At 37.7% G+C, this 22,765-nt stretch overlaps 2 protein-coding genes, 1 non-coding gene and 1 pseudogene across 3 annotated transcripts; 2 read left to right on the top strand and 2 right to left on the bottom strand.

Moving 5' to 3' along the window:
• Positions 1-8,738: 8,738 nt before the first annotated feature.
• LOC114826808 (pectinesterase 31-like) lies at positions 8,739-9,665 on the bottom strand. The gene is made up of 3 exons (XM_029107571.2): positions 9,640-9,665; positions 9,306-9,479; positions 8,739-8,901 (listed from the first exon to the last, which is right to left on the bottom strand). The coding sequence occupies exons 1-3, from the start codon at positions 9,663-9,665 to the stop codon at positions 8,739-8,741; spliced, it is 363 nt and encodes a 120-aa protein (XP_028963404.2).
• Positions 9,666-10,555: 890 nt separating this feature from the next.
• LOC114826807 (pentatricopeptide repeat-containing protein At5g15340, mitochondrial-like) lies at positions 10,556-19,786 on the top strand (annotated as a pseudogene).
• A 316-nt stretch (positions 19,787-20,102) lies between these two features.
• LOC103421504 (uncharacterized) lies at positions 20,103-22,134 on the bottom strand. Its single transcript, XM_008359547.4, has 5 exons — positions 21,644-22,134; positions 21,469-21,552; positions 20,995-21,144; positions 20,559-20,753; positions 20,103-20,464 (listed from the first exon to the last, which is right to left on the bottom strand). Exons 1-5 carry the CDS (start codon positions 21,884-21,886, stop codon positions 20,339-20,341), a joined length of 798 nt encoding a protein of 265 aa, XP_008357769.2. The 5' UTR covers positions 21,887-22,134; the 3' UTR covers positions 20,103-20,338.
• TRNAA-UGC (transfer RNA alanine (anticodon UGC)) lies at positions 20,219-20,291 on the top strand. The gene has a single exon. It is a non-coding gene; the product is annotated as a tRNA-Ala (tRNA).
• Positions 22,135-22,765: the final 631 nt, after the last annotated feature.

The following is a 22,765-nucleotide window of genomic DNA, read 5'->3' as shown; positions in this document are numbered from 1 at the left end:
GATAATTTGGAATTGGTTACCTTTTTTGGACACTATTGGCTTGATTAAAGAATGATTGTCCATTGCTCGCTCATAGGACAACCAGTGTGTCTCAGGGGTAACTTTGTCATTTTTACCAAAAATCCACGTGTCGCCTTGTGATTATTTTTGGCTCCACAAATGCCCCCACACATGCTGGGCTGCTCGTAAGAAAGGGCAGCAGGTGTAGAGATCTTCCTACTCTAGGAAACTTAGGACTGCTTCCTGTTTTGATGTATATTCCCTTTTTAATATCAAATTAGATCATTCTAGGAAAGGGAAATAAATTTCTCTCAAAACCTATTTAAATCCACCTTAAGTGGGTTATTAAATCAACTTTGGAGAGTGATTTATTCTACCTTACAAGAGAGAGAGAGAGCTTAGATGATATTTGTTCCCCCTCCTCTAGCAATCTTGTACATCTTGCCTGTGCAAAAGATTGCATTTCGTTGCTTTCTTCGTCTTCTCCGTGCCGCACCAATGTAATAAAAACTTAATTTCTTCTTGTCTTCTTCTTGGGTGGTGCTGCCATGGGGCAGTCGTCGGGGTGGTGCGGCACGTTGACTGGCAGGGGCCAGGAGTCGTCTTGGCATGGACCAAGAAGGTGATGTGGCAAGGGCCATTGCTTGAGCAGCTCGGCTTGATTGAAGCCAAGGATTGGTTCGACATGAGCTGTGGAAGTGGCGTGGAATAGGCAATTGTTTGGGTTGCCACGTCTGTGCTGCCGGCTAAAAATTAGGAAACTGTTTAAGTTTGATTTTTCAACTGCCATAGATGGAGCAGTCAATGATGAAGCTGCTAAGATCAGAGTTACTGAAGATGAAGTGTCGGATGAGTGAACTGTTAAGTGCAAAAGTGGTTGCTACCCTCTGACCATTTGTTGCCTAGTTGATCTTCAAGCATTCGATCTTTTAAGCTATGTGGCCTTCTCGCACTAGAGAGCTTACCCAGATTAGTGTCAAGGAATTAGTTTATCATTTTGCATTGGAGAGCAATTAGTTTACCCTCTCGCACTGGAGATCAATTAATTTACTCTCTCGTACTGGAGAGTACACCCATATGGGTATTAGGGAATTTGTTTACCCTCTCGCACTGGAGAGCAATTAATTTACCCTCTCGCACTGGAGAGCAATTAGTTTACCCTCTCGCACTAGAGAACAATTAGTTTACCCTTTCGTGCTGGAGAGCAATTAGTTTACCCTCTCGCATTGGAGAGCAATTAGTTTATCCTCTCGCACTGGAGAGTAAACCCATATGGGTGTCGGGGAATTGGTTTACCCTCTCGCACTGGAGAGCAATTAGTTTATCCTCTCGAACTGGAGAGCAGACCCATACGGATGTCGGGGAATTGGTTTACCATCTCGCACTGGAGAGCAATTGGTTTATCATCTTGCATTGGAGAGCAGACCCATACGGGTGTCGGGGAATTGGTTTACCCTCTCGCACTGGAGAGCAATTAGTTTATCCTCTCGCACTGGAGAGCATGGAAGTCGTTATCGTGAGTGCAACTGAGGAAAACTGGACTGCTGGGACAACCGAAATAATCCTTAGCCTGCGGGTCATGTTTGGCGATCTTCTTGAAATTTCGAACTACTTGTGGAGTTCGCGTAAAGGTGCAAACGCAGTGAGCTGCTCCCAGAATTATTGTGCCATTATTAGGTGTTTCGTCGTGTGCTAATATCAATGGTTGTCGGGAGCCATGGAGTAGGTAAACATGGTTGTCAAAACAGAGATGAGGCTGGTTTGGGCCAGGTTGTGCGCAACATGAAGAATTTTCTAGAGTGTTGAGAACAAGGCATGCCCCCAATTCTTGATAATTGGGTTGGTATGTCCTTCTGGTACTCGTCTGCCTCTGAAGTGCCATTAGGCTAAGCTACTGCGTTTTGTCAGAACAGAAGAAGTCTTTATATTTGACATTCTATGTGGGATAGTCTTATCCGCTCGATCTTATCATTGAAAGATGACTTGATTATGTTGGTCATGTCTTGTAAATAGCTTCATTGCGTGGGAAATCGCGCAATCGCTCGTTCAAAGTATTTCTACTTCTTCCTGAATTTACCTTTGTTGGGGTGGCAGAGCCCTTGGCTACCCCCGATTATGACCTGCTGGTCTAGGCTACTATTCCATATGTTCGGCTCATCTATGCCTCAGCTGCGATCGGTGTGGTTTGCTCCTAGCAAGAGAGCGAGTAACTCACAGGTTAATGGTTGAACTTGAGCCGGGTTGAGTGACTACTTATCTCATTCTGTTGTGCTACCTATTTCGATGTGAAGTGAAGGATGCTCATTGCGGGCCTTGCCGCGAATGAACCCTTTGCCTGGAAGGTTGCTCATGTTGATTATCAGAATGTGGCCCCAACCGTGAGTGTATACTTATCCTCGGACCTAGTCAAGAGTGCACGCTCTTCAACACTTTAAGACGGGAGTATATGTTATCTCGGAGGCCTAATTGGGAATGTACACTACCCAAACGCTCGACTCGTGGCTGGTCGAGTGGCTGTTGGCCGAGACGTTGCTGGAAAGGTTCGTCTGCCCTTGTCCTACTTCGGGATACCTTGTCCACGGCACGTTGGATTTCGGTGGGTTGCAAAAGTTGATTCACCAAGGTCGTTTATTGTGCAAGGGCGCTCGTCAACTGTATGACTTGTCGAGACAAGTGTTGTTCGCCATTTAGATTGGAAGAGCTTGGAAAGAATGTGCCTCCTTGAGCAGTGGAAGTGTAATAGACTCCAGGCATGAGATTTGAGTTGGGAAATGTCAAATCCATAGGGAAATATGGTAAAAATGCCCTCGACTTGATAATTGGTCCAAATGGTTGAGATAGTCTTGGGCCGATTTGGGCTACTTGGAATGCCGCGGAAGCAGGCTGGGCCTCAGGAGTAGACTAGGCCATAAGAGTGGGCTGCTCGGCAGGAGCAGGCTGGGCCACGAGAGTGGGCTGCTCAGCGTACGAGGCACAAGGGTGTGAGGCTTGGGCTCGGCTTGGCAACGCGTTGGGCGTGGAGTGACATAACTTGGGCTGTGGCTTTAATGCCGTGAGCCACCATGGATTGCACAGCTTGGGCCATGGTGGTGAAACCATGGACCTCGTCGCGGGTGGCTACCATGGTAGCCATCGCGGTGGTTCCTGTGGTGGAAACTCGTGGTGGTGGTGGTGTCATTCCACCTATTGTCACATTTAGCCTCATAGATCGCCGTGGTCCCATCTCTTGAATGTTGAAATTTTTATTTGTTGAATTTTCTAAATTTCTAGCCATTATACTTCTCTTTTACGTTTTATCAAAGAATTTTTGCAAATAAAAAATTCTAATAATAAGAACGTACGAAAAATCTACAAATGGACAAGAAAATAGAAAACCTTGGATGCGAGAGTCTTCTACAAGTGTGGGACTCAACTCTCAATGAAAGCACCAATTTGTGGATGCAAATTTTCGCCTTCTCCTTCTTTGACAAAATTGCATCTACAAAACAATCAACACATTTGGTCAAGGCCAAGAGCCTCACGTGCACACAATGAATGGGGGGGGCTTTAGCCGAAAAGCCTCTGATGCCAAAGTTAGAATTTAGAGAGAAAAGTGTTTGGAGAGTTTTTGGGAGTTTTGCAAGAGTGTGGGTCTCCTCTTTTAGAAAAAATAAGGTCATATATATAGGGAATGGAGGTGGCCGGCCCTTAGAGGTTTTTTGTGTGAAAATGAGTGATTTAATTGGTGATTAATGGATTAATTAGGATTTAATCCATTAATTAGCCAATTAATCTCCATTTATATGGAATAATTTGTAGGTTATAAAGTAGTTACCTAAGATGAGAATGGATGAGATAATTTGGAATTTGTTACCTTTTTTGGACACTTTTGGCTTGATTAAAGAATGATTGTTCACTGCTCGCGCGTAAGACAACCGGTGTGTTTCAGGGGTAATTTTTATATCAGATATTTCTTCAAGGTTTGGTGGACATATTTGTTTAGGGGTGTGATATCCACATACCCGTTTTTACTTCTCTCACACCTTTTTAATTTTCGGCTGTCGGAACGGATGAATTAAAGAAAATCAAAGGACAAAAATTAACAAGAGGTGTAAAAGAAGTAAAAAAATGTCTGTGGATATCACATGTCATTTGTTTATGAAACAAGGCAAGGGAAAAAAAGTCGCAGCATTTTCAATCACACTTCCTTCTCATGGGCCATCAGCTCCACGTGTTATTACTACATGCAGCAACTGCTTCTGCATTGTGCTCTGAGTCAGCATATTCGACTCTTATCATACGTACGCAAACATGGTTTTAAGCACCTTTTTGTTTTGGACTATAATTCTCTCCTTTTCTCTTCCTATCCTCTTTCATCAATTCCTCTCACATTCTCTTATTTTGTCTTTTTCTTGCTATAAAAAATTAATATAGTGGCTTAACCGTGACCGTTCAAATAGGAGGGGAGGGAATGGGAGGGAAAAAAAGAGGGGAGAGAATCATACTCATTTTGTTTTGCTGGGGGGCAATGTTTGGACCCGATTTTACATCATCGGCCCAAGTAATCGAGGCCGTTGAGTAAGCATAGCTCCACACCGTCAGATAGAAAAGTTAGGATAATATTATGATTTTTAATCATAATAGTTATCTTTAATAATGAATTATCTTGACACTTTTCTTATTAGAGATAAATACGCACAACTTCAGATAATGAAGATAATGAATTTAATATTCATGAAATCTCCTGCGTGGCAAATTATTCTCAAAGCCTGAGTTCTATTTCTGATACAAGAGTGGGTGGTACAAGTCAATTTGACTTGGAATTTATGGATGGGGGGTGTGGCGTGATTTTTCTTGGAATATGGTGACTATATTGAGTTGGTGGTCAACATGCATACATGTGGAGTGCATGATTGCACCTGGACAGCTTTGTGGAAAGATCAAGAGTCAAGTGCCCCTTTATTGCGGAGACCTGTTGAAATACATGGTTGAGGGATAAACTTGCATGCCTTGATTCCAGCACCGTGAAGGTCATCAGATAGGCTGTTGCATGCTAATTATTAGCATAAAATAAGGAGTATTAATGACATCTAAAAAGATAGGCTTTAAGCTTATGCAACTGATCAGTTTGAGTTCTAGTTGGTTTCTACGAAATCATCAAGGCGACGCCAGGCAGGATCCTGCATATTTGAAGGAGAATATTCCTATTATTTTTTGCGACGACAATCTTAGGGTTACTGGTGAACTATAAATACAGATGCAGTGGCAACGGAAAAGGGACCTGCAAATCAATACAAAACTGCCCTGCGCAAACTCAACAACTTGAGATTTTTTTTTTCTTTTTCGCTGACACATCTTCCGTTGGCATCAACAGCACTGTGAAAGCAACCGGTGATATCTTAAGTCGGCATAGATAGCTCTGTCACCATAGAATCAGACGGTCTCGCAGCATCTTCCGTTGGCATCAACAGCACTGCGGCGATGACGGTTGATTACCTATCCAAGTCTCGGTCGAGAAGGATTTCTGAATCCTTTTTGGTCGAGGTCATCTCATCAGCCTTCTCGGCAAAGTGAGGTGTTACAGTTATTACATTCGGCACATTGAGAGCCGAATTTGATATTGAACTTCGTAAGAATAGTAACCTTGTCTTCAGGTTCGAGAGCCCAAGAGGCCGAGACGTGTTCCTTTCTCGGCCGCAATCGCAAGACGCAGAAGTCAGCTGCGCACCCAACGCAACATCAACAAAATTTACTCCTCGGCCGACGAGTTGGCACGCCCCACATTCACCAAAGGACGTAGTTAGCTTATAGATTACTCGGCCTGCGTGCCACGTAGGCTTGGTAGTTTCTAGGGCCAACAGTGATTTAATCCAGTATTGCACCAAATACTTCACTGTTTTTATCTTGCTTAGTCCAAGTCAAGCTAGTCCGGCTTAGTCCCTAAAGCTAATCTAGTCCGAAATAATCGGGTACAACAAACGCACCCTATAACAGTTTTGTAAAATATATGTTGAGTATCGTGTTACAGTTGGATTTACATCGAACGGACAAAAGAATTTTAATCATCATAAGAAAAGTAATAACAAAAACTATCCATGTTGAAGGCCAAGGATGAAAGTGAAACCAATGAATGGAACACGTTTATCTATATTATCCTGGATAAATCTAGCCAAATCAAAACATCAAGTCTTTGAAACAAGTAATTACATCGGGCGGGGTACGAAGCTCAAACGCTAAAATAATGCTTTGTCAATATCATTGTTGCCAACAAAGCGTACTGACATGTTATTGATGCATTTCTGACAATTCATTCTGTACGAGAAAACAAGCGCCCCACGCAAACGCCCGTTTTTATAATGAATAATTCTTTGTCATATCATTGTTGCCAACAAAGCGTATTGATATGTCATTGATGCATTTCTGACAATTTGTTCTATATGAGAAAACAAGCACTGTACACAAAGGGTTTCCAAGCATTTCCATTTCACTAATGAGGAAGGTGAGAATATAAAATACGCCACTCACTTTGCTTGGTTACTAAATTGAAAAGCAATTAGGGATGAAATATTTTCGATGACAAATTTTTTTTACATGAAGCAAGGAATATTGATTCAAGTCTCGAGTCGTTCATGTGGGCTGGGAGCCAAGTACAAACTGGGGAAGTGCATTTGATGAAATCCGGATCCTCTTTGTGAGGATCCTGAAGATCAATGAATCGTGTCTGTTCATTATACATCGTGATGAGATCATAAATCATTTTAAATATTTTTATTTAAAATTAAACACAAACAATACTTGATAAAAACTAATCACACGATGTACGATGAACGGACACAATTTACGGATCTCTAAGATCCTCATCAAAAAAAATCCAAAGAGAATCTCGTTGGCATTTGATGGAAGTTGATGATGGTGTTTACGGTATCAAGCTCAAAGATTTAACATTTTTTTTCCAATTGGATGTATGTGATGGTGTGATTGGTGAAGGTGACTAGTGAGGCCTAGGACAAGATTTCCATGTCCGGAATTAGATCTCATCCGGATTCACTTTGTGGGAATCTTAAAAAATTTCACATTTTAATCATTCATCATGTATCGTGCTGTCAGAAATCATTTGACTTTTTTTTCATTTACAAGTAAACACAAATAATATCTGACGAAAACTAACCGCATGATATACGATAAACAATTAAGAAGTGGAGATCCCTACAAAATGGATCCAGAAAAGATCCTCTTCCTAGCCATAACATGTATCCATGAATGTGTTTTTTGTGACAGACGACTCGTTTAAGATAAAAAAAAAAATCTAATTGACACTCTAAAAAAGTTATTCATTACTGTAATAACATAAACTATCCATGTTGAAGGCCAAGGATGAAAGTGAAATCAAAGAATGGAACACGTTTATCTATATTTAGGGATGGGTAACGGTTATGGTGGGCAGGTAACCGCGATTATTTACCCATAACCATTTAAGCTTTTACCCGCATAACCTTTAACCCGTTGGGTATTTACATAAACGGGTATACCCATACCCATAACCGTTTATAAATGGATAACCATACACATAACCGCATACCCATTTACACATAACCGCATACCCATTTACCCATAACCGCGTACTCATTTAACCATAACCGCGTACCCGTTTACCCATTTTAAACCCATTTACTCTCTTTTTTTCACTCGTCTACCTATTTTTTAAACAACTTGAAAATTAAAAAGAAATTTGTCATAATTTTCTTTTTCTAACAATTAAATACCGTTATAAATACATTTAATATGAATTTTTGTATTAATGGCAATATTATTTATGAATATATGCGATGTCTCCCAATTATTTGGCGGTCAATCTATTACTGTATTACAAGAATCGTGCATGATTGTAGATTAATTAATATTCTTGTATACATACATATATATATGTATGTATGTAAGTATGCATCAGTCTGCTAATAAGCTAATTTGTTAAACATTTGGATTTTTATCTAGAAACATATGTTCATCGATCCAAGCCATTTAATTGATTTCTAATTTTTGGGTCAAATATTTATTGAAAACTCGAGGCCAATTAAATATACATACATACATACATACATACACACACACACACACACACACACACACATATATATATATATATAGGTATGCATGAGCCGACAATAACATGTTTCTAAAAGTTCAAGGTAATCATTATCTTGAATTGGCCAAAGCTCCAAAAGACTCCAAAACAAAATTGTCAAACACTCTAATGCTTTAGGACATTCAATCACATATATTAAACATTGGTCTGTTCTATCAACTATATTTTTCTCTCACGTGAGGCGCATCTATATATATATATGTCTCGGGATACTAAACTTAGCTAGAAACTAATTTTTTTTTTGTTTTACATATATTAAAATAAATGGTTAAATGGGTACTCGTTTATAACCGTGGCTAATACTCATAACCGCTTATTTAAATTTCACGGGTAAACGGTTATACCCATAACCGTTTATTTATGTAAACGATTACCCATAACCCATGGGTATTTGCCCATCCCTATCTATATTATCCTGGATAAATCTAGCCAAATCAAAACATAAAGTCTTTGAAACAAGCAATTACATCGGCCGGGTTACGAAGCTCAAACGCTAAAAATGGCCTTGTAACGCCTCGGGCATCTTGAAATATAGTGCATATCTTATTCTTTCGTCGTAAAATGATTTCAGTATACTCGACTAACTTTATGAGGAATCTTTCCCATGTTTTCACTCCTAGGCAGAATATGGTATTCTTAGGGCCATTCTCTGGGCAAGCCAAGGCCTTCCTGGATCTGGGTCGATGAAACGATGCTGGAGGAACTGGTCTGCTTCCTCGTCTACCAGTTCTCTAGCCCATGTCACCCGTTTCGATGGGCAACTGCCCGGTCCAAAACACCTGCAATTTTCATTCAACGATGCAAGCTTGTCAAACTCTGCCTCTACTCACGAACTCGAAAGAAACTTTAAATTTCAAAACAACAATCACTACTTCAAGAAGTTGTTACGCGCAAGAGCAGGTAAACAAAGCCACAAGCTTGAGAGGGAATATTCTTCCGAAAAAAAAAGGCATGGTGAACCCAATTAAAGTAAACATCTTTCCGTTCTCAGCTCTGTTTAATTTTACTTTTAGGTACCCCACATGAACCATCTAAAAACAAACTAGTTTGGTTTGATAAGACACCACGTTTCTCCGAAGTTATTGTAGTCCATGTCCATAGTTTGGTTTGATAAGACAACGTTCCACCGAACGCAGTCGCTGTAGAATAGAAGTACTATGCAGATGGACTAAAGTATGCATACCTGTATTCATAAAAGCAAGCACTTCGTTCATTCTCTGTTTTACCCCAATTATTCCATCCTACATGTCTGATGCATCCATCCATAAATGTATATGCAAAAACGACTCTTCCAAAAGGTCCCCACGGTCGTCCCAGATATGCATATGAAGTCCCACCATTTCCAGTGATTACACATCTGCAACAATTCAAGAAAACAGGGTTGGTTTTTGAAGTAAAAAGGTCGTACCCAGTGCACAAGGCTCCCGCTTTACGCAGGGTCTGGGAGAGGTGAATGTCGGCTAACCTTACCCCCATTTATGGAGAGGCTGCTCCCAAGTCTCGAACCCGAGACCTACCGCTTATGGGCGAAGGCACTTGCCATCGCACCAAGTGCGACCTCTTGAAGTAAAAGAAAAAAAAATCATCAATCGTAACACAATCAAGTTTCAATCAGATAAGTTATAAAACGTTTCATTAGAAAGTATGGAACTCTAACTTGTACAAGAAAGACATAGGGAAACCGAAAAGTCTAAAGAGTCAAGAGAGTATCACAGCAAGATTTCATTCAAATATTAATTTTCTCTTTTAAATTATTATTATTAAGGGGAGGGAGAGGGTTCAAAACTACAACAACAATTTGGGGGACAAGGGAGTTTCAAACCCGGGATACATGGGTGGAAACCAAAGCCATACGCAAACATGGTTTTAAGCACGCTTTTGTTTTGCTGGCATTCTAGAACCCTAATCTGTGAGATGGGGCAGACGCCTGTTTTTCTAAGGAATAATGCTTTGTCATATCATTGTGGATAACAAAGGGTATTGACATGTTATTGATGCATTTGTGACAATCCGTTCTATACGAGAAAACAAGCACCCTACACAAACGCCCGTTTTTGTAATGAATAAAAATTTGTCATATCATTGTTGCCAACAAAGCGCTGACATGTTATTGATGCATTTGTGACAATCCGTTCTATACGAGAAAACAAGCACCTTACGCAAACGCCCGTTTTTGTAATGAATAATGCTTTGTCGTATCATTGTTGCCAACAAAGTGTATTGACATGTTATTGATGCATTTCTGACAATTTGTTCTATACCAGGAAACAAGCACCCTACGCAAGCGCCTGTTTTTATAATGAATAATGCTTTGTCATATCAATGTTGCCAACAAAACGTATTGACATGTCATTAATGTATTTCTAACAATCCGTTCTATACGAGAAAACAAACACCGTACGCGAAGAATTTCAGAGCATTTCTATTTCACTTATGAGGAAGGTGAGAATATAAATTAAATACGCCACTCACTTTGCTTGATTACTAAAATAAGAATAATACTACTCTCATTATATTTTTAGAAGTAAGATATTATTATAAATTTAACGCTCTTATATGTATAAAATAAAATAAGAATAATACTACTCTCATTATATTTTTACTACTACATTTCTACGATTTCTTCCAATAAAATTAGGACCGACCAACAATATGCTGATGTGCATCTGGACTCTGGAGATTATCACCTTATGAACATGATTTACTCAATCTTCTTTTCACTATTATTAGTGTTAGTCTCTCAGGAGAGTGATGTGCGGCATGTGCCTATGTGTATCCATGGTCCTGTACCGAAAACAAGTTTTTCAAAAAGAGAAAGTTATTGATATAACTGCTTTGGCGAGGGCGATGATCTTGCTAGAATGGCATTTCATTTATCTAACTGTTTTTTTCCTTTTGCTGCAGCTTCATGGAGTGGATGACAACACAGGGAAAAGCAAGAGAGTTCTGACTTCCATGGGAAGGAGTATGTTCAGGAACAAGTGGCTTATTGGCACGGTTATCGCGGTTCTTGTCATTGTGATGTTAACCTTATAAGGATATACAATTAAAACACAATCAAATGAGTGACTGACCTGATTCCAACAACGGCTATGGAAGTCGAACAAGAAAACAAGCAGGGCACGGCAACACCAAGATCTTTTATAAACTCATAGCCGAATACAACTACTCTATGGGAAGCATTATGTTGTGTGTTCTAGGGCTTATAGGGACTGGTGTTTTTATATAGGCTAAAAGCTAGGGTTTCCATTCATAAAAGAAACCTAAACTTACTTTATTAGCCTCCAAGTCAAGTATCATAATCATATTCAATTAAGGATTCCATCAATCATATTTCCAATATAAGACACCTTATATATGATTGATATCTTTAAGAGATCAAATCACAATTAACATTATTCTCTAATATTACATTCCTATTACATGTAGTAGACCACTTAAAGGTTGATTTATATTGGATAAATCCAACATTCTCCCACTTGGTCTACAAAATGCAATATTCATGTTTATACTTGAGATTGGAGACTAATGTCACTTTAGTGGCCATGTAACAGTGATTACATCTCGTCCTTAATGCAATTTCTGTCAAATGCATTTCTTAACATGGAACTAACAAGGTTGTAGGGTTGACACAGCCCAGAACCTTCATAATCACACATGCTAAGATCCTCATTCACATGAAACACAAATTATGATCAAGAGATGAAACTTTAAATTAACCAAAATGTCTTACTTTATATCATCTCAGGTCTACCTTATTGTAACTCACAAATTACACTTTATGCTTCTTCGAAGCCTTAAATCTGCCAATGCAAATATCCTTCATCTAATGAAGCCAACATAACCTGCAGGTGTGAATACATCTCCAAAACAATCATGCATAACTTTCATTAGATCAGTAATAATACAAACAATGTTTGTGGCCAACGGACACAACTGAAAATACCAAATAGGCACATGTCCAGGTAAAATATCCCAAAAACTTTATAAAACAAATTAATTCAACACTTGTGAGCAAGATGAATTAATATGTTTTTGACACTGATCTATGCATCATACCAGTTACTTTCATAGTGATTTCCAACACCTACGGGCAAGATGGAAATCCTCACAACTGAGGTAGTGCATAAACCATGTCATGCCATTTAATATGCAATTTGATAACAACTTGATATCTGATATATATTTCATCAGATAATTGACTAGCACACGAAAAAAGTGACTTAATGAATCCAACTGGAGATTAAAAAGAATACATGGATTCTATACATACCTTATAGGTCATCTGCAAATGTAAGGCATTACTAACACGAAACTCAAACCCCTACTGATATGCAACATCATCACTTAATTTGCAAATCAATACTTTAGTCATATTTTTGAAAATATGCCTTTGGGAATAGCCTTACTTAGTCAATGAATGCATATTACCTCAATGAAAGGTACAATTAAGCACGAAAGCATTCATCACTGTTACACAAAAACATGCATCCAACAACCATCTTCTATGTATTAATAAGTCCACATTTATGCTAAGTCCTTATGAGCCTCAAAACAAATGATCAACCAAGAAATCCAAATGATTGCAAGTAACAGAAAAATGTACGCATATACTAAGTAGCCATTCATACAACTTAAACATATTATTATTATTCGAGTAACAAAAATTCATGGAAGATAGAATAACGCTTTAATAAATTTATGCAAATCCGCTTAATGCTCAAAAACTCCCACTAAGTTTTCAGAGTTTATACTTGCAAATAAGTTAATGAGTGTGAAGCCCAATTTTTGTTCACTAATTCTCCCACTTGGGCAAACACTCATTAATATATTCTTTCAGAGATGTACCTGAAGAAAATTGCTATATATTTTAGACATAATAAAATAGACATCTCAACCAACATAAAGTTGTCAAACAAAATTTCAGCAATGAGTTACACTTACTTTAGAATTTATCATAATTAATTTACAAGCTTGATTTCTACCAAATTTATACTTATCAAAATAGACATACTAATCTTCATAAAATAAAAATATAGAGCCGTTTTGGATCAAAATAGTAGTCTAAAGTCATCCTTCAAAAAGACCAACACAATTGGCCAGTAAAACTGCCTATACGAGCATGGGTTACTAGTAAATTCACCATAATTAAAATACATGGAAAAAAATTACGAAAATTTGCAGACATATAGTAGACATATATATGTTGAATATATCCAAAATTCAGGTCATTTGGTGACCATTAGATGTGTCATTTACCTGATTTAAATCAAGACACGTAATCTGCCAGAAACAATTATGTGCATCTATCATGAATTTATGCATCCATAACAAATTCAATTGCATATCATTTCAATTTCAATGTCCAAAGGAAACTTTAGTAGTCAAATTTCATCCTCTAAGCCGACATCATAGTTCAAATTGAAAAGATTTACAAGCATAAGATTTAAACAATGAGTACCTTAGCAATCCTTGATTAACCTTCATGGGTCCAATACTTTGCATCAACAAGTCTCATGAAGAGACACAAAATACGTCATGATGCAACCGATTTCCATGCCTTCAACCCACAACCTTTTATGGGGCTCATTGTGGAAATATTTGTCACTAATGGCATGGAACTTTATCCCAATAAACTTCATGAAACTAAATTAATTTACACCTATAGGCAAGAAAATTAACTAGTTTCTAGTACTAGATTTTATGTCACAAAAGTACCTTCATGAAAAACTTCAACACCTGTGGGCAAGATGAAGATTTTCACAACTTCGGTGAAATAAAACCCATACTATGCCATCTGAATTAAACTAAAAGAAGTAATACACACCTGTAGGCAAGAAGATTATCCCTTTTATTCTAATTAAGATGCAAAGTTGACCGAAGTAACTTAAAAACATAGTCCCATTGTCAACTAAACCGTTGCATCTTGCTTAGTTGAAAAGGCATTGGTCAACTCCGCCTTGAAACAATACAAGAAGTCACATGAATTAATTAACTATAAGTGACAAAAAATAGGATAACCTGATTCAAGCTTCGAGTCTTGCCAACAAATGACACTAATTCCTTCATGACTTCCTTTGATATTAAATTAATCCCAAAAACCTGACAGCATACTTGAAGAAAATTAATCACATATAGAACAAGTTTTCACCATAAGAATGTCAATATTTATCATTACAGAGTCAATTAGAAATACTTTATGTAATGTGAGAGAACAATACATTCCTTTAATTTAAAAGCTAAATCACTCAAATGTTTTCTTAAGTCAAACAGGTTCCTTTTCTTTTGTACCTTTCTTTCCGTAGTACAAGGCTCCTAAAACATTAGCATCAAAATCGTGCATTAGCCTTGTAAATACCAAATTAAATAAAAGGAACAACCAAAATTATTTTCTTCCATAGAAAACATTTCCAATATATGCCCTACATTAACCTTGAAAAGTTTCTTTTCTTCTCCCCTTATGGCATATAAAAATTACTAATCAAAGCACTGTTTAAATTCTTTAGGCATAGGAAAAACCACAAACAATAATACATGTTTGAAAATTCATGCTTATCAATTAAGCCACATATTTTGAATGGATTACATACCTCATACCTTCATATGTTCACCACTTCTTTGTAAACATATACATAATCACATGACCAACCAAAATTCTCATATAAGAATAAAAATACAAATGAGAACTGTCACATAATTACTACAAACCTTATTCATTTGTATCATACTCTTGTTCTTGTCACTAGATGCTTTCTGTCATTCTCAGTCAATCCACAAATTATACATCAATTTTTATAGTTAACTAGTCATGTATAATTTAAATGACTATTGAGATAAGAAAGCAAATTGTAGACAAACCTGATTGATTAGTCATGCATATTTCTTGTGCTAATAATGGCATAAAAGTTCATTCTCATCTTGTGAAAATTAGTGGAAACAAAACTACAAGTCACTATAGTCCAAAACCCACGACAATATTGAAAATACGTAATCTCATGCTCGAACCAAATTAGCCATACAAGCAACACTATACACGCCATTTGCTTAACAAATGTTGCCAAAATCTGTATGACTTACTTTCATGTATAGGAATTTTATCAAATTCATTAACAGACATGTATAAAACTTAGCGTATGCTTCCCTGCAACATTATTGTAATATATGTTATTACAATCATAGGCATAACATATGCCAATAGTATTGATAAATTATAGGATATGACTAATTCTGTCTCCTACAATTAGAAGGACGTCACGACATGGTTGGATTTTGCAGGAACAATATAACACTTCATGAATCCAACATAACAATTCCTTATATAATTTAGAGGTATTCATCAATTCTCCCCCTAAACTTGTGAACATTGGCCAATTTCCCCCCTCAACTTTAATTTTGGCCAATTTCCCCCCTCAACTCTCATAATTAATCAATTTCCCCCCTCAACTTTAATTTGGCCAATTTCCCCCCTCAACTCTCATAATTAGTCAATTTGCCCCCTTCTGTTAAATTTTTTTAATTTTCCATCTATTCTTTTTTTTTCTTTCAATCTTTCTAATAACTTCCAACAAAGTACTAAAATGAACATAAACTCACCTGCATAATATAGGGTAAAATGTATAAAAACATAATACAATTAGTATGTGATATGGGTTGATTATAAGAAAAAGTTATGAATCGGGTTTAAAGCATGTAGAAGAAGAAATAATAATCCTAAACTCATGGATCAGACCTATTTCAATAAAATGGGTTATTCTTAATAAGGAGTCGAAAATTATGAATTGACTAGCCATTTTTGCACTAAAGCTCGATTCTCTACAATTTACTTGAACTTAGCTTTCACTTTTATAAAGAAAATTGTATTCACATACAAAAATGTACACATCAATCCTTTTCGTTATCAATTTTGTATAGTAAAAAATCAAATAAAATTACTTCATACTGATTTATTATGACTAATAATACTATCTATGATAAATTGTAAAATTCTAAATTTAATCTATTTGTAATAGGATAAAGACATAGGAAAATGATTAACATACATCTTATTTAGTTTCTTACACACTTGTTTAATTATGATCAAATTAAAAAATTAACAGTATGGTGCAAATTGACAAATTATGAGAGTTGAGGGGGGAAATTGGCCAAATTAAAGTTGAGGGGGGAAATTGACTAATTATGAGAGTTGAGGGGGGAAATTGGCCAAAATTAAAGTTGAGGGGGGAAATTGGCCAATAGTCACAAGTTCAGGGGGGAAATTGATGAATACCTCTATAATTTATCATGAAGACCAAAAGGAAAGATCATACCAGAATTTCATATACCGATGTAATACGAACCTTTTCATTGGGCTTGTTCGACTGAGGAATCTTAAGAAATTCTCCAATGCAAGGTTAGAACAAATGTAAATACATATACATGCTATGCAAACTGTAGTTACATAATTGGCTTTAGAAAATTATGTATACTTGCGTGATCCAACAATTGCTGGCACTTATGCAATTGTTTCTTGTCACATTATAACGTATCACCCGTAGCAATTCATATAGAATACAATTCATGGAAAATAATATTAGTTCTTATTCAATAAGCATATGCCCATTGAGATGCGTATTGCCAAAATATATAATAATTGGATCTATATTCATGACATACTTAACCGATACATGGTAATCAATGTATGTACATACTCTACAATAATTAGCACATCACTCATGTAATTATAGCTTTATCTTATTACCAATTTAAGCTTTCAGGGATCAACCCAAATATATATCAACCAAAATACCATAAACCATTATGGAAATCAAAGTCAATGAAACAAACCATTTTGCTTTGGTAGATGACTTCGTTCTGCTTGCTAATCGGAGGGACCTCTTCAGTGTGGTCAGAACAAATATAGAATGCTTACAAAAATTGAGATCATGGTAAATCAATTCAACCAAAACACTAGCATGAAGATTGAAATAGAACAAAACTGTTATTCTTCTTAGTGCCATGGTTTCCACTGTAAAATACATAATATAATACCACGCCTTACATATATGCTTCTTTACGTTCCTATATGATTATAGGATTCCAATTCCTATATGATTTTTAAATTTCATGCTTCAATACTATAAGGATATTATATAAATTCTATGCTTCAATTCCATAATTTAATTCATGCTTGATCAAAAGCACCTCTAAGCGTAGTTCAATTTCCAATTGGCAAGCAAAGCTATGTGGTTATATATAATACACCGCATACAATATTATGGATTCGTGCTATAATCAGACAACTTGTCATGCTGATAATAATCAAGGTATCAATTAGCATAGTTCTTAATAAATTTCCCTTGACTGCAACCATAATATTAGTGAAAAATATTCTTGATTAAAACTGAATAATTATGCAACCTGATCATAATTAACAATTGAACTTATTCAAATCACATGGTAAACTTGCCGAGTATTCAAGAGAATATTATATAATCCAACATTAAACCTAATAGGTTTTAATTATATAATCAGTGGCTCTGATACCAACTGTTAGCCTTATACAATTAAAACACAATCGAATGAGTGACTGACCTGATTCCAACGGCGGCCATGGAAGTCGAACACGAAAACAGGCAGGGCACAACAACACCAAGATCTTCTATAAACTCCTAGCCGAATACAACTACTCTATGGGAAGCATTATGTTGTGTGTTCTAGGGCTTATAGGGACCGGTGTTTTTATATAGGCTAAAAGCTAGGGTTTCCATCCATAAAATAAACCTAAACTTACTTTATTAGCCTCCAAGTCAAGTATTCCAATATAAGACACCTTATATAGGATTGATATTTTAAGAGATCAAATCACAATTAACATTATTCTCCAATATTATATTCCTATTACATGTAGTAAACCACTTAAAGGTTGATTTATATTGGATAAATCCAACATGTGATCGCCGTGATCTTGTACTTCAAACTTAAATAAGCCAAGACACTGGCTTGGCATCACTCCCACCAGCACCTCCGTTCTCTCATCCGAGCATGCACGAACCAATCCTCCATCGGCGTTGGCAAGAAGCTCCAAGCCGCCATTATCACTGGCGGCCTTGCCGCCTCAGAAGACTCATTCCTTCACAATTGCCGCCTCCATTTCCACACGCTGCACACGCCCGTCCATTCTCTACACGCAAGCCGTTTCAATGAAATTCCCCACTCGCACAAAGACGCCGTGGACTGGACCGTTCTCATGGGCTGCTTTGGCCACCACGGAATGCTCCAATCCAGGCTTCGTTTGTTCATCGAAATGCGAAGCGATGACGTGATGGTGGACGACGTGGCATGGTTTGCTTGTTCAATGCGTGTGCTCGGCTGGGCAATGCTGAAATTGGGGAGCAAGGACATGGTTTCACGGTGAAGGTGGGTTTGGATTCTGGTATCAAGGCCTGCGATGCGGCGATGGATATGTAGGTCAACTGTGGCCAATTGGGTATGGCAAGACGGGTGTTCGAAGTGATGGAGGAGCGGAGTGTAGTGTCGTGGACTGCAATTTTGGACGGTGTGGTTAAATTGGATGGTGTTGGAAATGGGAGAGTGGTGTTTGATCAAATGAATGAGAGAAATGAGGTTGCTTGGACGATCATGATTGTTGGATATCCAAGTATTGGGCTTATCTGCGAAAGCTTTTCGTTTCTTGGAGAAAAGGTTTTCGGGTGTTCTTGAACTTGAATTTTGTCACCCTTTGCTCATTTTTATCAGCATGTGCACAATCCGGCGATAGGGTGACGGGCAGTTGGGTTCAAGCTTATGCTTTAAAGACAATGGAGAATGAGATTGACATCATGGTTGGCACAGCATTGGTTGATATGTATGCGAAATTTGGTACAGTGGACACTGCGTTAAAAGTTTTTGAGCAAATGCACCGAAGGAACGAAGCGACATGGAATGCTTTGCACGGTGGTTTGGCAATGCATGGAAGGGGAAAACTAGTTCTGAATATGTTTCCTCAAATGCTCGAGGAAGCCAAGCCAGACGAATTAACCTTCATTGCTTTGTTAACTGCTTGCAGCCACTCGGGCCTTTTTGATCAGGGCCGGCATTACTTTTATAATCTCCAAGCGTTACATGGTGCAACACCTCAGATCGAACACTGTGCGTGTATGGTGGATCTTCTAGGCAGGGCTGGTAATTGGAAGAGGCTGAAGTATTGATCAAGCAAATGCCAACCAATGCGTCCAAACGAGGTGGTTTTGGGTTCCCTTCTCGGTTCTTGCAGAGTCCATGGAAAGCTAGAGCTTGGTGAAAGCCTTCTGCAAGAGCTGGTTCAAATGGAACCCCACAACACAGATTATCACGTCCTGCTTTCCAACATGTAATGCTTAAGGTGGAAAGCAGGATAAGGCAAACTTACTGAGGCAGGATTTTAGGTATAAGGGTTTACGAAAGCTTCCCGGAATAAGTTCAGTTTATATTGGTGGCCAAGTTCATCAGCTCAGTGCAGGAGATATGTCGCACCCGAATACAATGGAGAGCTACATGAAGTTGGATGAGATGATACAAAGACTGAGAAGGATCAATGGACAAACACAAGAAAAAAGATTGCAGGAGAATGAGAAAAGGAGAGTGAAAATCAATACTTTGTCGGTTCATTTAAAACTTGTCCGATTAGAACAATTATCATACATGTGACTGAATTTATATCGTAATAGAATAAAGTAGTTTTTTATTTTGGTTTTTTAGTCAAAATGGTTTCTGAAATTGGCATAATCTCTCGCTTTCGTTCCTAAGATTGTCCACTGTCAATTATTTTGATCATTCCGTGAAAAATCTCAATTTGATATTTTTGTCAAATCAATCCCTCCACTTAAATTGGTGGTTTCTTCAATTTAACATAGATTTTTTCACAAAATGACTAAAAAGATTGATAATGGACAATGTCATAAACCACTTACATTGATATTAAATCTCAAAAACCAAAGTGATAAATTATGACAATTTCATGAAGTTTTGTAGCTAAAAAGTCTTTAATATTTCTCATCGGAATAGTAGTTTAGGATATCTCTGTGTGTGATACATTTATTATATGAGTTTTCACAATACAATAGAAAGAAAGTTGTAACAGGGGATGTAGCTCAAATGGTAGAGCGCCCGCTTTGCATGCGGGAGGTACAGGGTTCGATCCCCTGCATCTCCATTTTTTTTAATTTTTGTTATTTTTATAAGCAAATTCTCCCTTCTCTTTTAGCTGCCCCTTAATTTCTTAGAATTTACTGCAGTTTTGAGCTTCTCTTTTTTGAACTTCTCATAATCTGCTACTGCTAGCAACATTGCATTCGACTTCAGATTGGCCATCACCGTCTTCACGAGCTATTTCAGTTGAAAACATTGATTCGGTTACTATATGTACTTGCCCTTTAAAGTTCATCAAACACATATCATGGCGGGGTTTTGAAGAACTCACCGATTCTGTAATGCTTTGCATGGTATTGTCTGGGACCCAAGCGAGGAGAGGTGGTACGATGAAGCTTAAGTTTATGTCGAATATGTTTCTGAGCCAGCTTTGTGTTCCTTGTCTATCTGAAAATATGGTTCCTTTGACGCTAAGGTTGATGTCACTTGGATCATACCCAGCAATGCCTCGGATTTCCCATCTAGTCTACACAAAAGAAAAAATAAATGTCACCGTATTAAATGGGATCCCGCTCCCGCTCCATTGTAGCTGAGAGGGATCCTTACATATTAACAGTTGTATTATTGTCGATATAACATGAACGATATATCAGTAGTGGATAACAACAATAATTTGTATCCATTCCATCTACAGTTGAGCGGGATCTCGGCTACAAGGAGGATTGTGTGTGTGTGCCTGTGCGCATTATGGATTATGGTGTGCTTACAACGTCAAGCTCAAGAATCTTGGAGATGTGGTGAGGAACATGAGGAGGGTAGTCTTTCCCCATGGATTTGCATCTCAACTTTACATATAATGCAAGGTAGACAGACAGGAACAAGACTTGCATGGCCGGCATGTGAATTCTCCACTCTTCCTGCAAAAACACATTCATTCTTAAACTAGTTAACTGGGAAGCCTCCCTTCTCCCGGGGGAAAATCGAGCTATCCTTGTCAGATATTTCCTTGTGTATCTCTCTTTCACGCATGTATATCTCTCTCTTTACATGACTGCGTAGCATTCTAAGGGGACACACAACCGGTTACAAGACAAAATTTTCCTTCTCGTGATTTTGTCATTAATTAACTTTCACCCAACTGATAAAGGATGACAAAGAACTGAGAAGAAGTTCAAATTTGCATAGAAATTTAGGATATAGATTATACTAATATTTAGCACAAGAAAATGAACATTAGGCACCTCTTTTGTTTGGGTTTTCGCTGTGTCCGGAAAAATCGCTTTAAAAACCCTGTGTTCATCTTCCAAGTATTGATCAAATGAAGCCTGCAAGTTATGAAAGAGCTTGCTTCTGTGAGGGATTGTTCTTTTGTTTAAGAGAGAGAGAGAGAGAGAGAGAGAGAGATGAATATAGTACTGCAGGGGACTCATTGAGAGGAGCATCAAATGTATATCTAAAGTAAAAGTTTAAAGGCTCCCTCTGCTGCATCGTTTTCTTCGATTTTAACACCGCTTTAGCACGGCAAATCCTCTCCTGCTTCCTGATCGGCTTACACACTACATTTTCCGGCCCGAAACACATTCCGCTACCAGGACAGAACAAGGGTTGGCAGTGCCCTACAGAAAAAAGACCAGCAGCAGCAGCAGCAAACTCACCCATTTTCCTTGACCATTTTACACTTGAGCTTAATTTTAATATCGCATTTTTCTACAAGGTTAGCAGGTGGACATTTTGTTTATTGAACAAGGCAAGGGAAAAGAAGTTGCAACATCTTCAATCACACTTCCTTCCCATGTGCCACTGTTTGTTCTAAGTCAGAAATTTCAGCTCCACGCGTTATTCCTGCAGCAACTGCATTGTGCTCTAAGTCCGCATTTTCGACTCTTACCATACGTATGCAAACATGGTTTTATGCACGTTTTCTGTTTTGCCGGGATTCTAGAACCCTATTCCGTGAGATGGGACGGGACGGATGCCCCTTTTTCTAATGAATAATGCTTTGTTATATCATTGATTCCAACAAAGCATATTAACATGTTATTGATGTATTTCTGACAATTCATCCTATATTAGAAAACAAGCACCCCACGCAAACACTTGTTTTTGTAATGAACAATGCTTTGTCATATAATTGTTGCCAACAAAATGTATTGACATGTTATTGATGCCTTTATGACAATTCGTTCTATAAGAGAAAACAAGCTCCCACGCAAACGCCCGTTTTTGTAATGAATAATGCTTTGTCATATCAGTGTTGCCAACAAACCGTATTGACATATCATTGATGCATTTTTGACAATTCATTCTATACGAGAAAACAAGCACCGTACGCAAAGAATTTCCAAGCATTTCCATTTCACTAATGAGGAAGGTGAGAAAATAAAATACGCCACTCACTTTGCTTGATTGCTAAATTGAAAAAGCGGTTAGAGATGAAATATTTTCAACGACAAATCTTTTGCACATGAAGTAGGGACGTGAAAGATTTGAAATATCAAATGAGTGACTATTTATACCAAAACCCTAAGCAGAGAATAT

The sequence above is a fragment of the Malus domestica genome, chromosome 09 (assembly GCF_042453785.1).
Source record: "Malus domestica chromosome 09, GDT2T_hap1".
NCBI classification, from domain to species: domain Eukaryota; kingdom Viridiplantae; phylum Streptophyta; class Magnoliopsida; order Rosales; family Rosaceae; genus Malus; species Malus domestica.
The sequence above is the reverse complement of the archived record's forward strand: the minus strand, read 5'-3'. Positions and strand labels throughout refer to the sequence as shown.